The following is a 15,149-nucleotide window of genomic DNA, read 5'->3' as shown; positions in this document are numbered from 1 at the left end:
CAGTCATGTGTTAGGCTGGAATGATGGCGGATGTTGCAGACAGGTCAGTTTGTTGATGAGGGATTGAAGCCGTTGTGTGCGAAAATTGTTAGGATATCAGTAACATCAAGAAGTTTACCATTATAAAGTCTGATATATCATAGATGAATCATATAGTCCAGGTGAGGTGTTGATGGAAGTTAATTTTCATTCAATTCAATAACGAAGCATTTATTATATTTCAAACTCAATTTGTTATTTTTATTCAATTTGTTCATTTTTTTATTTCAACAAATTTTTCTAGGAATAAAATTTAATTTGGTTAAGATTTCAAATTGTAAAATGATGACAATTCACATGCACATGATATCGTCATGAAAATATTTGACCCACACAAAACCAGGCACATATAAAACTTGAGATACACGTTTCAGTTAACCAATAGGAATATAATAATGATGGGTGATTCCGTTATAAACATGCAAATTACCGACAAAACAATGAACTGAAAGTTTTGGTAAGCAAGAGTTTATAATGTAAATAGAAATTAAATTGGAACAGACGGCACAACAAAACAAAAATAATAAAATATAATGTGAATGATTAGGCAGAAATAACATGTTTAGTTATGGAATAAAATCACGGTCAGACATTTATGATCGAATGATGACTGTACGTTTATATAGAACCAATGCAACATTCCTAAATGGCAGACTCAAGACATTCAAAAGTATCAACATGAAACCAGGTGGACTCAACGGAAGCCTGGAGGAGCAAGAGAGGATTTGTTTGTTTTGCTGAACTTAACTTTGCTGCTACGTGAACTGAACTTGCAGCGAACAACTTTGCTCCAATGTTCACTCGAACAAATATTGTACCAACACTGCCGATATTCCGATTGCACCTGAGTGATTTACATTTTTAAATTAATAAATCGTAGTAGGAATAAAATATTTTGATTCAAATAACAAATGCCTGGACCGATATATTAAGTGGAAACTCAAATGATTTAAATTTCGTGTCAAAATATGGGCAGTAATGTTTTTGGTTCTCATTTTAAGGGAGAAATATGTTATCAATTTTAATGAAATTCAACAAGACGAAGGAATCAAATAAGTTGAAGAAAAGAAATAAAAAAGAAAATTTGCTTGAATGACCCTTCAAAGGTGTGGTGTGAAGAAACAACCTGCCACCGACAGCACAACCAACCAACCTTCTTGTTGAGTAGGCAGTGGAAGAGGAAGATGAGGAAGCCCTGCAAGGTGTTGAGGATGGTGAAGATGTAGACCATGGTGATTGAGGATTGGTTGATGTTGAAGACGCCCAACAACCAGGTTGACCCCAGGATCACCATGAGCACCAGGGCCGACTTGATCCAAGAGCTAATTATGGTGAAGGAAATGGTACAAAATTAATTTAACAACTTATTTCAAATGTGTCTAAAAAATATCTTAGTTCTCAAGATTTTATTTTCAAAGACACTAAAAGTGTTTTCATGTCTATCCGAACGAAACAATAAATTCAAAATCCCTTATTACTTTAACATTATTTGAATATTTGAATATATCTACAAAAGCAGATGAATAATACAATTCCTACAAAAAATGTATTTTATATATGTTTTATTGTAGAAATAGAATTTTGGGCAGCTGTGTTTTTGAAATTTGAAAAAAAATTGATTTTTAGGTATGTGTACAATATGTTGAAAAACAAATGATGGAAAGTTCAGAAATTTTGCTAACAATAAGTTATAATAAACGTCACAAATTGTTCATCCATGCACCAATTCGAATAAAACCTTAACAGAGGGTTAAAATAGGTTAAAGGTCAATTACACTCTTCCAAAGTTCAGAGGATTCAGCAAATCGCACAAACATCGTATATGAATACGTGCTAAACGACGCATGATACACGAAGCATGTGATAGGCGGGGATCTTTTTATCATATTCAAACCCGGTTACTGAGAAACAGCCCCAGGCGACCTTAACCATTAGACCATCACACCAGGGTAAAAATTAAACAGAAAAAATATTCTGAAATTTACATAACTCATTTGCATTCCTCGCGTTGAATAATTTAGAAGTAACATTGAGAATTAATTTGATAAACGAGCAGATGAAACAAACAGTGTACATAACCGACGAGTTCTTCTTCCCATTTGAACCAGATAATCACGCAATGTTTTGATCAAATATTTATTTTCAATTTTTTTTTACTTTTCAACATTCCGTATTCACTGATAATGTGATATGAATTACTATGAGATTGAAAAACTCTGCAATTTTTTAATGTCAGGTTGCAATAATTCAACACATCATTCAGATCCTATGTGGGAAAATAGTTTTGGAGACAGCAAATGTCTGAACATTTTTAAATTTAATGAAGGAATAATTCCAATTAAAAATTTTTTAAAACAAAAGCTTGTGATGGAGAACTTAGAATAAAGATGCTTGCTCGAACACGTCTCACTTTGAGTTTTGTTTTCTTGGTACTTAATGTTTGCTTCCATTACTAATTTGGCTGAGTGAAAGAAGTTCTTTGAATATTTCAGATGCAAACTGCTTTTGAATTCTTAAATGGATTTCAACGTGAAAATTTATCTAAAATAAACGAAATGATTGAATTAGCCCAAGTTGAACATTCACACAACAACCCTAAAATGCATGAATAAACACAGATGTTTGTAGACGAAAGTAAGACGAAGAATGAAACTGACACAAAATTTGTGAGCACGTTGTTGTCGGTTGAGGCCTGTGGAGTGTTGAGTTTCAGCCTGCACATGGTCCCTATCGTCACGGACAGGACCACCGAGTTGATCTGATATTTTAAGAACGTTTAACTAAACTTATGTTGTTATTATTTTTATTTACTAATGAAACAAAATAATTAAGTTCATTTCATTATCAGATAGAGCATTCATCAAGGCACTTGCTGCATACAAATCGAATGAAAGCACCAACCGTTAGGATGAAGATGACAGGTGCCAGGAAAGCCCAGGAAAAGCCATGCTCCGTGGACAGCCAGCAGCTGTGGTGGTGGTGGTATGGAGAATGGTGAAAATGATGGTGAGGAGGAGGAAGATGAGGAGGAAGATGAGGTGAACACTGAGAAGGATGAGCATTGTCATAAGAACGGTGTGAGTGATGACGGGACAGCCGGAGCACCGTTAATAGTTTGGAGGCGAGATGATGGGGTAACATAAAGATGCGCGCACGGCGTTGAAGTGACTGGGTTCAAATGCGAAAAGACCCCACTCATCACGCGCAATGTGTAAGATGTGTTGATTCACGATAATATTCTCATGCTTGTGAGTGCTGATATTGTGTTTGTAATTTTTATAAGACATCTTATGAAGAACCTCATGTCGATATTGAAGAGAGTTACTAAAAAATTATTAGACATTGTTTAAATGACAAAAATTTGATCATCAACAACAACAAACAACATCAACAACAACAACATCATCATCAACAACAACAACATCAGCAACATCAACAACAACACCACCAACATCAACAACAACATCAACAACAACAACATTAGCAAAACATCAGCAACAACTACATCAATAACAGCATCTGCAACAACTCAACATACTGATCTTCAGTCCCATATCCTTCGATGTTGACGGACATGCTGATGATGACAATGATGGCTGGTACAGCTGTGTTGTGATGATGATGATGATAATGATGATGATGATGATGTCAGATTGAAACTTTCACGCCAAAAAATTAAAACTAGCGATTATGACGATAAAAGAATTTGTCTAATTGTGTTGTTATGACTTTCAAATTGGTTGTAAAAGCTGCAGAAGTCGAGATAAGCGATATTTTAATTTCTCAAATGTTATTCTGAATGCCTTCAACTCTCGTTTTCTTAAAAGTAATAATAATAATAATAGAAACATATTTTATTTTTTCCCCTTCAAAAAAAAGAAAAATCAAATGATAAAAAGAAATGTCTACAATAATTAATAATAAAATGTTTTTGAAATGTACGACCACCCCTCTCCCATGTTCGATCGACGCACATGAGTAAAAATCCGCATTATGCATTCAATGTTTTGACACAATAAAATTAGGATAACGAGCTAATAACAATAATAATAATAATATGATAACATTTTTGCAGAAAAAGACCAAAATATATCCAAGTACAAAAACCTTCAAATCGAGATACAAAGAATGTGGAACTTGAAAGCAAAAGTTGCTCCAGGAGTAGCCTCTAAAAATCTTGAAAAAACATTAAAAAAATTTCCGGAAAAACCAGCTCTGAACAAAGTTAAAAAAAATAACATTATTAGGAACAGCGAGCATAATAAGAAAATCCTTGGATCCTCTTTGGGATCTAGTTGTACCCCGGATTCGTCAATGACCAGCTTTTAAAAAAAAAGCTGTGAAAACTGGAATAATAATAATAATAAAACAGTTTCAAATGCTCTCTATTTATGTCATATTATCATTTATTGCAGGTTTGTTATCGTAGTTGTGTCGTACTCACTGCTATCACTTTTCCTCATTATCGTCATAACTACCATCACTTTTATTCATTTATTTAGAAATTTAATCAGATCTATCTGGAAGAACCACCCACACAAACAACCATCCGGCAGAACCACACAAACAAACAGTCTCAGTTTTATACTCTCGAACATAATTACTTAATTGCATCAGTCATTCATCATGTTATCCTATCGCAACGGTTCACAATTTTCGTATCCCCAAAAATTTTTTTTCGTTTGTTGTGTGAATTTATGATAGGCAATGGAAATTATTAAAATTGTTGTCATTATTGAAATTATTGTAACCATCGTCAGAACCGTGACAATGTGGAGGTTATTGTTAGTTAGTTAGTTGTTGTTTTTGTTGTTGTGTTGTTGTTGTATTGTTGTTGCAGGGTCCTAGTCCTATTGATGTTGTTTCAAATTCCTGTGGCATCTGCCTGCTTATCTATCGTCATTTATAACAATTATGAAAATATTTCAATGCAGACATGCTTATCTTATCGTGCAGAGTTCACACTTGCAGAATGTTTTTGTAGATAAGCTTTTTCAGAGCAGCGTGTGCCTCGACAATTTGTACCGGATTTTAAAAAGTGTTAATAATAAATCAAAGTATGCAAAGTATAATATTTCAATCTTTATTGACAAAATTCAACACACAAGTTACTTTCAAGCTCAATTTCTGAAAAAAAAATAAAAAAGGTCATATATATTTTAATGATTTGTTCAAAGGTTTCAAGTGTTGTACTCAAAATTTTGATTTATAAATTAGTTCAGGTGTGAGATTGGAGGTGTGAGGTTTGAGACGTTTGGGTAGCAGCGTCGTACCACGTTACGTGCTGTTTGCGTGTGTGTGTCTGTGTGCGTGTGTGTGTGTCTGTGAGGTGGCCAGCCAAATGAACATAAGTATGCGTGAGCACCTACTTTTAAAAAGATGATTCTTACAAGCTGAGTTATGTCTGGCTTAAATTAAAACAGACACGTCTTGAAATATTTTTCTAACTTCACCAAAGAAACAGACAGAGAAAGATTAGATGTAGAATCATTTCATAATACTGAGACACAAACTTAAAATCTCGTGAGGCAATCCTGCAATTTGTCACTAGACAAATAAGAATGTGCTTACATCATTTAGTCGTGAGTTTCATCAACGTACACCATAATTTGCGGTATTCCATTGTTTGAGAATTTTAAAACTGGTGCACTTGAGAACTGATGCACAGGTTTTAAAAAGTGTTTTCCTTCAACCAGTGCAAGTCACTCAGAATCAGCAGGTATACAGTGTCCTTCTTCATATAAGCAAAACGACTCCCCTCTCATTTCTGCTATCCATCGAGAAACCCCACCAAACTACCGCATATCACCCACAGCAGTACAACCCTAACAGTTGAACCTTATAACTGAAACAGGCGTGCAACGAATCCCAAATATAACACAATATTATATACTGTTTGTCACATTTTCGATGAAATTTTCTAGGTAAATGAACGCAAAGTCGTTGCTTTTAAACTTTTAAAATACATTTGTTTTAATTTCAATATCCAAACGAGTTTTATTAACTGGTAACCTTGTTCCAATACTCTTTCGCATCAATTTGTCATTGATCGCCTGATGAATTTTTTGTTATTTATTCAATAAAATTTTATTTCAATTAGTTTTTAAGTAGAACAATTTTTTGTTAGTTTTAATAATTCAATCAACATGTCATCTGTCTCTCAATTGATCTATCAATCTTCATTGCACACACATGCAAAAATTATATTAGGTCGTTTTTCTAAAAATTAATTAAACTCTTAATAAATGTTTGCAGCTAATATCATCATTATTAACCATCATTATATGATTTCTTAGTTTGAGCCAATTATAAGCCATTATATTATTGTATATATTTATAACTTGATAATGCACCATTGAACCATTCATTCAATCATTCAACATTCTAATCAATTATACAACCGGCCAACTAACCAACCATCCAATCAACCAACCAATTAATTAATTAACCAAACATCTAACCAAATTTTTATTAAACAAACTAATAAAAATTATCAGAAAAAAAATTCACCCCATAGCTAAGAAAAAATGCCAGCCGTATCGAAATAAAAAGCAATGAAGTCGTAAAAGATTAACTGGCATTAGAAGACCATGATGAACAAATAGTCAAGATCCCCATATCTCACACCGACCTTGTACCATTCATAAATAACTACCTACTTATACATTGGCAAAACAAATAGATGCAAACCAAAACCCATCTTCATCAAACATGCCCCAATGTTTAAGCAAAAGTATGCAACTTAATAATACCTAAAACACTTGCCATATTATGACAAAACCTAAAAAGAGCAAGACACTTGGAGCACAATAGCTCCAAAGTGGGAGATACCATGCCGTTTTAAAAGAAGAAGATTATAAAAACTAAGTATCTAATAAACCAATTATAAAAAAAACTATCTATTTAATTATTCAACCAATCAGTAAAACAATCGAATAATCAACAAACTGATAAACATATCAACCAACCACAAAATCAAACAACCACCCACAAAATCAACCAGCCAGCCAACTCAGCGGACCACCAACGAACCGTACGAGAGAGCACAGTAGTACTTGAGGTGAGATGTTGCACCATTGAAGACGACGACAAGGAGAATGTAGAGGTGGACGCCTTCCATGCACATCCAGCAGAATGAGGTCAGGAAGAAGTAGTGAAGCAAGATGGATATCACGCTGCAGAGTGTCTGGTGTGTGGTTGGCTTGTTTGTCAGTCTGTGTGTGTGTTGTGTATTTGTGTGGCTGTCTGTCTGTCTGTCTGTATGTTTCTTTGTCTGCTACACAACTATGTACAATTACAATATATACAGCAACGACCACATATATCGACATCACGTACAAAAAAATAATCACGCATTAAAACACATATGTACGAACAGGTTATAAAACCACATAAAGGAGCAACTCACAGGCATGCACTGTTGATTGATTCCGAGACAGAAGATCAACTCAGCTACGAAAAGGTTGGCGACTAAGTTTTTGTGGATGCTGTTTCGATCGCATCGCAAGTTCCTGTTGGTTATAGTGCGTTGAAATGTTAGTTCTTCCGGTCAGTGTGCTCATCTTATTATGTTCTTAAAAGTTTTTTTTTAATAGTTTTTTGTTCTGTTATTAACGCTGGTCGATAAGTTATTTTTATCAACTTTTTCAGCCTTGTCAAATTTCAAACCTCAACAGAAATATTTTCTAATTAGAAGGAGTTGTTAGTTGAAACAAAATTTAAGTTGGAAATAAGAATAGGAAAACACGTAAGATTTCTTCTTCTCACAACATCGAACTCAATTGAAAACAACATGAAGACACAAAACAAGACAGTTGTTACTTGAAGCAGGTGAACGTGACGAATGCAAGCAACATTGAGACGAGACTCAAACAGCAGCCGAAGTAGGTTATGAAGTCCAACTCCTTCGTCTTGTAATTTATCCCCTGCTTGTTTCAACATCATTGTATCAGTGATCATCATCATTCATTTCATAACCATATTATTAAATAGTTACCATTAAACAATTTCTTCAAGTTCGTTGTAACCTACAGGATTGTAGTGCAAAAATATGAAGAACTTTGCAATTAACTCAACAGGCGGAGAGCTCCTCGCATTTCAACCCAGTTACTGCAACGCAAGTCTTAAACCACTTAACATCGCAAACCCAATTAAATATATCACAACAACAAAATGGGTACATGCGTTTGTGGCAGACTATTTCAAGTAATTGTTATCTTGAATTATTTCTTCAACAAACAGAAAATTACGTTACAGTTAATTGGTAGCCTGTGAAATAATTAGCTGGAACAATTTAAAGCATGTTGTGATAGATTACTAATCATCATCTTTGCTATTTAAAAATACTTAAGCCGTTTTTATCTTAGATTACGGATTCGAACATTCATCGCATCTAAATCGGCAGACATTAAATACTTATTCATAAAACAAAAATCTTGGTACTTTGAAATAACTATCTACTATTGCATTTAGGAGCGAGACCATTTAAGCATTTAAAACTTCCAACTTGAACTTGATTCCCTGTCTCACGAGCAACCGTGATCAAATTTTTGAACTATTATTTTAGCGGACTTGTTCTGTATGGTCTAAAGTTTAGACATAACTTTTAGACTAGACATAACATGAAAAAGACTGTAGTCTAATCCGAAACTAATAGAGGCTTGTAGTAATAAAACAAGTGTATTTGGCAATAAGTTCCAGATTTTGGCGGACGCAACTGAAAACATTTTTGGTCAAAAATGAGCTGTTCTTTAATGTGGACAAATACGGTCACCATGCTTTGTGGATCTCAACCGAGCTCGATCGAAAGCATCAAATTCATAATTAGTCACTTTTAAGAATTGTAATGATTAAACACTTTTTTTAGGCTATTTATGTTGAAGAACTTCTTCAATTCAAACAATTTTTTACATTTTTAATAAGAATATTATTTTAGAAGCTCCTTAAGTTTGGAAACCCATGCCGAATTACCCTCCTGACCCTCCCCCTTCTTTCTGAGTCTGATCATAACCATTATCATAATTATTAATATCACCACCATCATCATTCTCATCAACATTAATATTATCATCATCATCATTTGCCATCATTATCATTCTAATCTATATCACCATCATCATCATTCTGCCATTATTATAATTCTAATTATCATCACTACCACCACCACCATCTTCATCATCATCAGCAGCAGCCCAACCAACTTCGTGAGCGGAGTAAGACATGAGCACGGCAAAGCTGGTGAGATGTTCACAGGAGCAGGTCACGTGGGTCTTGTTGTGGGACATCACGTGACATCCTTCGTTTGACCACTCACTGAATACAATCATCGTCACCATCATAATCATCATCACCACCATTATCTTCATCATCATCACCACCATTATAATCATCATCATCCCGTGGATATATTTTTTCGGATTCTCTATCTTGTAGTTTCGTTTTTGAAGAACGCACATTAATTTACGCATTAATATGCTTATTACATTACCTTGTATGATTATTACATAAAATTAGCATGGAACATCAGCGCCGCAAGGACTGAACGTTTACAGCATGAGACGAACAGTTGTTCGTATATAATCTTTAAGATATCTTGTAACCTGATACACCACTTTCAAGATTCTTCAATGCGTTTATTTTTCATTCTATATTATGCCATGATTTTAAATTTCAATGTAAAGTTTACTGATTTGAAGAATGAAGGCAGGCACTTAACTCAATTTATAATTGCATACAAGTTCGCAAGATGATTTCAACACAAAAAAGTTGGAACTATGTTGAAACATTGAGAGGGAATTTGAAAAAATAGTCAGATATTTGTTGCTAAATAATTCTTACAATTCAGTAAAATTTAAAATTTATTCAACTAAAGCTTAATTAATTCTTTTTTTTATTCAACAACAGTTTAATTCAGAGGTGAAAAATTATATAATGTATATTGTTAAAATGACGAGTCGTTTATATTAGTAGATACTTGATGTGTCGGCTGTTAGCTATAAATAGGTTTCGACAAAGTCCCAGTTTATTAATAATAAATTAAACTTGTTTGCAAGGGTGTACATCATCTCTCCCACACACCACTCCATTTTTTATGATGCTCTTTCCAGTCTCTCCATCATGTAGCATCTCTTTTAACTTTATTTTTAAGGAATTTCATTTATAGAAGTTTTTCAAAAAGCATTTAGAAACTTGAATGATAATAATTTATTAAATGTTAATGGAGTGAAAAATATGGATTTAAATGTTTCCAGCTCACATGAGCGCGTGTATGTAGAGTACGACATGCTGTTCATCACGTATATTGGATCTTTTTAAAATGGATAGGAACGAATGAGTATTATTGCGTTTAAGAAGTTTTTAGAAAATTTTGAATGTATAGCCTCTTAGGATTTGACGAATTCATATGCTGATATGTTCCCGCACCTATGTGCTGTGTAGTGTGTGTCTTCCTTTTTAGAATAATGACAGCCAACTTCAGCGTACAACAAATATCATCAGACATAAAGTGTAACCGCTTGAACATTTTCAAATACAACAGTGATATATTTGCATATGTTCACTCTCTTAACCAATATACATGAATGTAGCTTGATGTTGATGGATGTGTAAATTTCAACGCAAAGAAATGCATTATGAATTAAAAAAACTAGCAATTGAATATATCTTTTGGGGAATATCGTCCAATGTTCATTGGTTTTTAAAAGGTTAAAAATAAGTTGGAAATATGAAGTTGCGACAAAAAATAAATAATGTAAATAGATGAATAACTAAATTTTATTTTATGCAAAAATAGATCATGAAGATGATGGATGGATGGATGGATGGATGGATGGATGGATGGATGGATGGATGGATGGATGGATGGATGGATGGATGGATGGATGGATGGATGGATGGATGGATGGATGGATGGATGGATGGATGGATGGATGGATGGATGGATGGATGGATGGATGGATGGATGGATGGATGGATGGATGGATGGATGGATGGATGGATGGATGGATGGATGGATGGATGGATGGATGGATGGATGGATGGATGGATGGATGGATGGATGGATGGATGGATGGATGGATGGATGGATGGATGGATGGATGGTTGGATGGACTACCTGGATGGATGCATATCGTTAGAAGCACAACTTACACTCTGACCATCTTCAACTTCCTGCGTGTGTGTGTTTATTTGTCTGTCTATTTGTCTGTCTGTCTGTCTGTCTCTTGGTTTGTTAAAATGATTATGTCCCATATTTCCTTCCAAAAATATATTTTTTTCAAAAGATTCAAATGCATAGATTTGTGCATCAAAAACAATGTTTTTGCAACAAAGTAAGATGTTTTTGTTAAGTTGTTTGAGTGAGTTTGAGGAGTTCACTTTTATGTTGTAATGTCAATTTTGAGCATTCCATGTGATGTTGTAATTTTGATTTAATTAAAACCATAATGCAACAAATTGATGCTTTCAATAATCATGTTTCATAAATTTTTTTCATTGAATATTTATTTTCATGGTCTTTTAATCATTTTGAAAATTATTGTTTAAAAAATGAAAATTATCGATTGATATTGGAACGAAAAAAAAAACAAATCATCGACTAAACATTTTGAATTGAAAATTCGCTGACAAACCTGAGTCAGCCGAAAAGTCATAATAATCGGTTTCAAGAGTTTTGACGTTTTGTTGGCTGATGTGTTCTTTGAAGTTTGGTTGTCGCTGGTTGTTGCGACATTGTTCTTATTGGCTAGGACGGCTGACATGATGTTGCTGTTGAAGTCGAACTGCTCATCTTCATGCAAGTCATTCGTTGGTTGGGCACACTTGGGATTGTTGTATTTGTTCTTTGAGAGGTTTCGCTGCGTTTTGTCGATTTTTGATGTTTTTGAGATCAAGTCGTCCAACTTGAGCCTCAATTTCTTATAAAATACAACAGCCAGGAACGAGGAACTTCCTGTAACAGAAAAGATGATTTGTTTGAAATTTCACAAATTTTCACTTTGTGTTAGTTTTGAAAAATTAAATTTTTATGGGAATTAAGTTAACTTCGTTAAAACACATCAGAGATTTCACTACTTTAAAGTAATAAAAATAATTTCCATTTAAAAATAATTGATAGATGATTTTCAAATGTGATGTCTTCTTCTAAATTTTTTTATTAATCTCAACATGAGAGCATATCGAGTTGGAAAAGATTTAAATGAAAAATAAATGAATAAATGAATGAGTGCTTCAATAAATCTACAGAATAAAAAAAATTTTCAACCAACAAGTTGTGAGAAAATGCAAAGTTAAACTGTTAAAGTGCTAAAAATAAATAAACAAATTTCCATTCTACACTTTAATTAATGAAAATAAAAATAATACATTAATAAACTTGCGATGTTAATAAAGAACCAATTAAGTCGGATAGTAAAAATGAATGGAGTTGAAAATTGTTCAAAAAACAATTTAAAATAAAAATTGCTCTTTAAAGGTTTTAACTGCACAAACTAATTTTAAAATCAAAAAAATATGAACATTTTTATTTATTTGGTAGCGTGGTGGTGTAATCGTCAAAGTCAACTGACCCTGTTTTACCGTGACCTGATTGAAACGCAAGGCAATAACAAGCAATTGAGGTAAGCATCACAACAATCGATATTATGTTATAATTCAACTAATACTACTGAACAAATACTAATACTTGCATTCTAAGCCAAAAGAATACATAATAAGGCATACAAAAAGACACACATACACACGGCCGTTCCACTAATTACAGCTCAAGAGAATTTTACATATCTAAAATCAAAATCCGACCATCAGCTGATGAGGCTGTTAATGCACTAAAATTCGTCGATCAATAGCCTTTTCCACTAGTTTGAGAGTATGTCCAAGACAGATTTCGAGACCATCATTTTGTCTTCTTCAAGTAAAACACGCTGCCTCGACCCTATTCCAACATTACTCATGATGGAATTTGTTGATACGATTCTACCAGTTATACAAAATCTGGTCACTAAATGTTTATAAACATCAACGTTACCCAGGTCTCAAAAAATTGCAGTAGTCAAACCGTTGTTGAAAAGGCCAGGCAGGTCTAGCAAACAACATAGCGACCAACTGTAGTTTCACTTTGCACCTTACCTTCGTATCCAAAGCAGGTCTCAAGTTGTGAGTGCTGTGAATGAGAGTGGTCTGAGCAGGGCTTTTTCAGAATTGATCTGCCGTGTGTACGACAGGGTTCAGTATTTGGTCCTCTGCCATATATCATGTACAGCGCAAATTTTGTCAATGTCATCGAAGAAGCCGGTCTAGTTCTCATCTATAAGCTGATGATATTCAACTTTACAGATTTGGACTGCCTGACTCATAACTTCAAGTTTCTTCTGCTGTACCAAATGCAGCTGACTCAGTAGGTCGCTGGATGTCATCAAACAAGCTCAAACTCAACGTCAAAATACCAAATATATGTAGACGGAAACGTCGCATGGCCTCAGTCGTTTAACTGACTACAAAAACCATGTAACGACTCTTGATGTTGTACTGTATCTTCATCTTTCATTTAAAAAACATACTAGTCAAATCTGCCAGCGATGTTTCTATCATCTTCACAAAATTAGATCAATCAGACGTTATTTGACGTTTGGTCAACAAAAACACTCGTTTGTTGTTTTATTTTTGGAAAAATTGTTACCACAATGCGATTATGTTTAGTGTCAATTTATTCCTTTTTTATTATTTGCAGTCTGATTTGAACACCGCACGTAGCAAGACTTGTTGTTGGTTAATCGAAACTCGATTTAATATCGGCATACATTAGGGATGAACTACACTAGCACCGCTTGACAAAAAGAATTGTTTTCAAATTAACTTTTTTAATCAGAGATTGTCTTGCTGGAGACGCTTCAATTCATTTAAAAAAAGAGTAACAATTAGTCTCAAGAATTGCAAATCGGAGTCGACTGAGATCTTCTAATAATGGCGATTTTGTGATATCTAAATTCTGTTTGTCTCGCTTTGGGAAAAAAGAATTTCTGTTTCATCTGCAAAAATGGAAAAATCTGAAACTCACTACCTGTGGATTTGAAAAAATTTAACAACATGAGCCGACATGTTTTCAAGAAACTTTTGAAATATCATTTGTTTTGACATCCTCGAATGAAGGAAGCTAGAGTTCTAAAGTTATACGATAGGAGCACCCCATAAATCCTTGGATACAGACACAGATAAAGATACAAAAACAAACAGACACACACACACACACAGTTACATACAAACAAACCTTCAAGATTTTCAGAAATCCTTGAATACAGATACCGATAAAGACACACAGACAAACCGACACATACACAAACACCCACAAACCTTTCAGATTTTCTCCATCCAGATAGATTGATGTTGAATTTGTTGGTTGGATGAGAAGATGGGGAGCTTTCGATTTGTGGTTTACTTCGATATCTGAGTGATCATGATGATAACGTTGATGATGATGATCGTGATGACAACGAAAATGATTGTGACGACGACGACGATGATGATAGTAACGTGATGATAACAGTGTTGTCATAAATTGATAGTTTTGGTATTGATATTATTGTATTATTACTACTGTTATTAGGTGGTAACTTGTTGGTATTATTGATGTGTGTATATATCTATATATATGACAGTTTATTGTTTATTACAAACACTGATCTTGTTAGTTAAGGGTGATCTCCACAAGTAATTCACTTTTATTGATCACCTGAATTTTTTTGTTCGAATAAAATTTGGAATAAAAATAAAATTCTATTATAAACATTAATTGACTTTGCCATAAACCTTCAATTTGAAAAAGAATTAAAAAATCTAGCAAATTATTGACAACGTTTGCGCCATACTACACTTACAGGGCTGTTTAATTAGAAAGTGCGACGTAAAGTTAATCAATGTTTATGGTATGTGTGTGTGGTATGTGTGTGTGTGTTTGTGTGTGTGCTGTGTGTGTGTGCTGTGTGTGTCTGTGCTTGTGTGTGTTTGTGTGGTATGTGTAATGTGTGCGTGTTTTGTGTGTGTGTGTGTGTGTGTAGTGTCGGATTTATACATCGTCAACCTTCCTTATTTGTTTGCTAATCACCATGCCAATTTTT

General features: G+C 34.0%; 1 protein-coding gene across 1 annotated transcript; it reads right to left on the bottom strand.

The window, feature by feature from the left end:
* Nucleotides 1–1,087: 1,087 nt before the first annotated feature.
* HELRODRAFT_80944 (hypothetical protein) lies at nucleotides 1,088–9,365 on the bottom strand (the record flags this gene model as incomplete). The annotated part of the gene is made up of 8 exons (XM_009020534.1): nucleotides 1,088–1,348; nucleotides 2,699–2,797; nucleotides 2,941–3,007; nucleotides 3,578–3,644; nucleotides 7,072–7,253; nucleotides 7,458–7,550; nucleotides 7,861–7,949; nucleotides 9,240–9,365. The coding sequence occupies 8 exons, from the start codon at nucleotides 9,363–9,365 to the stop codon at nucleotides 1,088–1,090; spliced, it is 984 nt and encodes a 327-aa protein (XP_009018782.1).
* Nucleotides 9,366–15,149: the final 5,784 nt, after the last annotated feature.

The sequence above is a fragment of the Helobdella robusta genome, assembly GCF_000326865.2.
Source record: "Helobdella robusta unplaced genomic scaffold HELROscaffold_28, whole genome shotgun sequence".
NCBI lineage: Eukaryota > Metazoa > Annelida > Clitellata > Rhynchobdellida > Glossiphoniidae > Helobdella > Helobdella robusta.
Note: the sequence above shows the minus strand (reverse complement) of the source record. Positions and strands in the feature narration are given on the sequence as shown.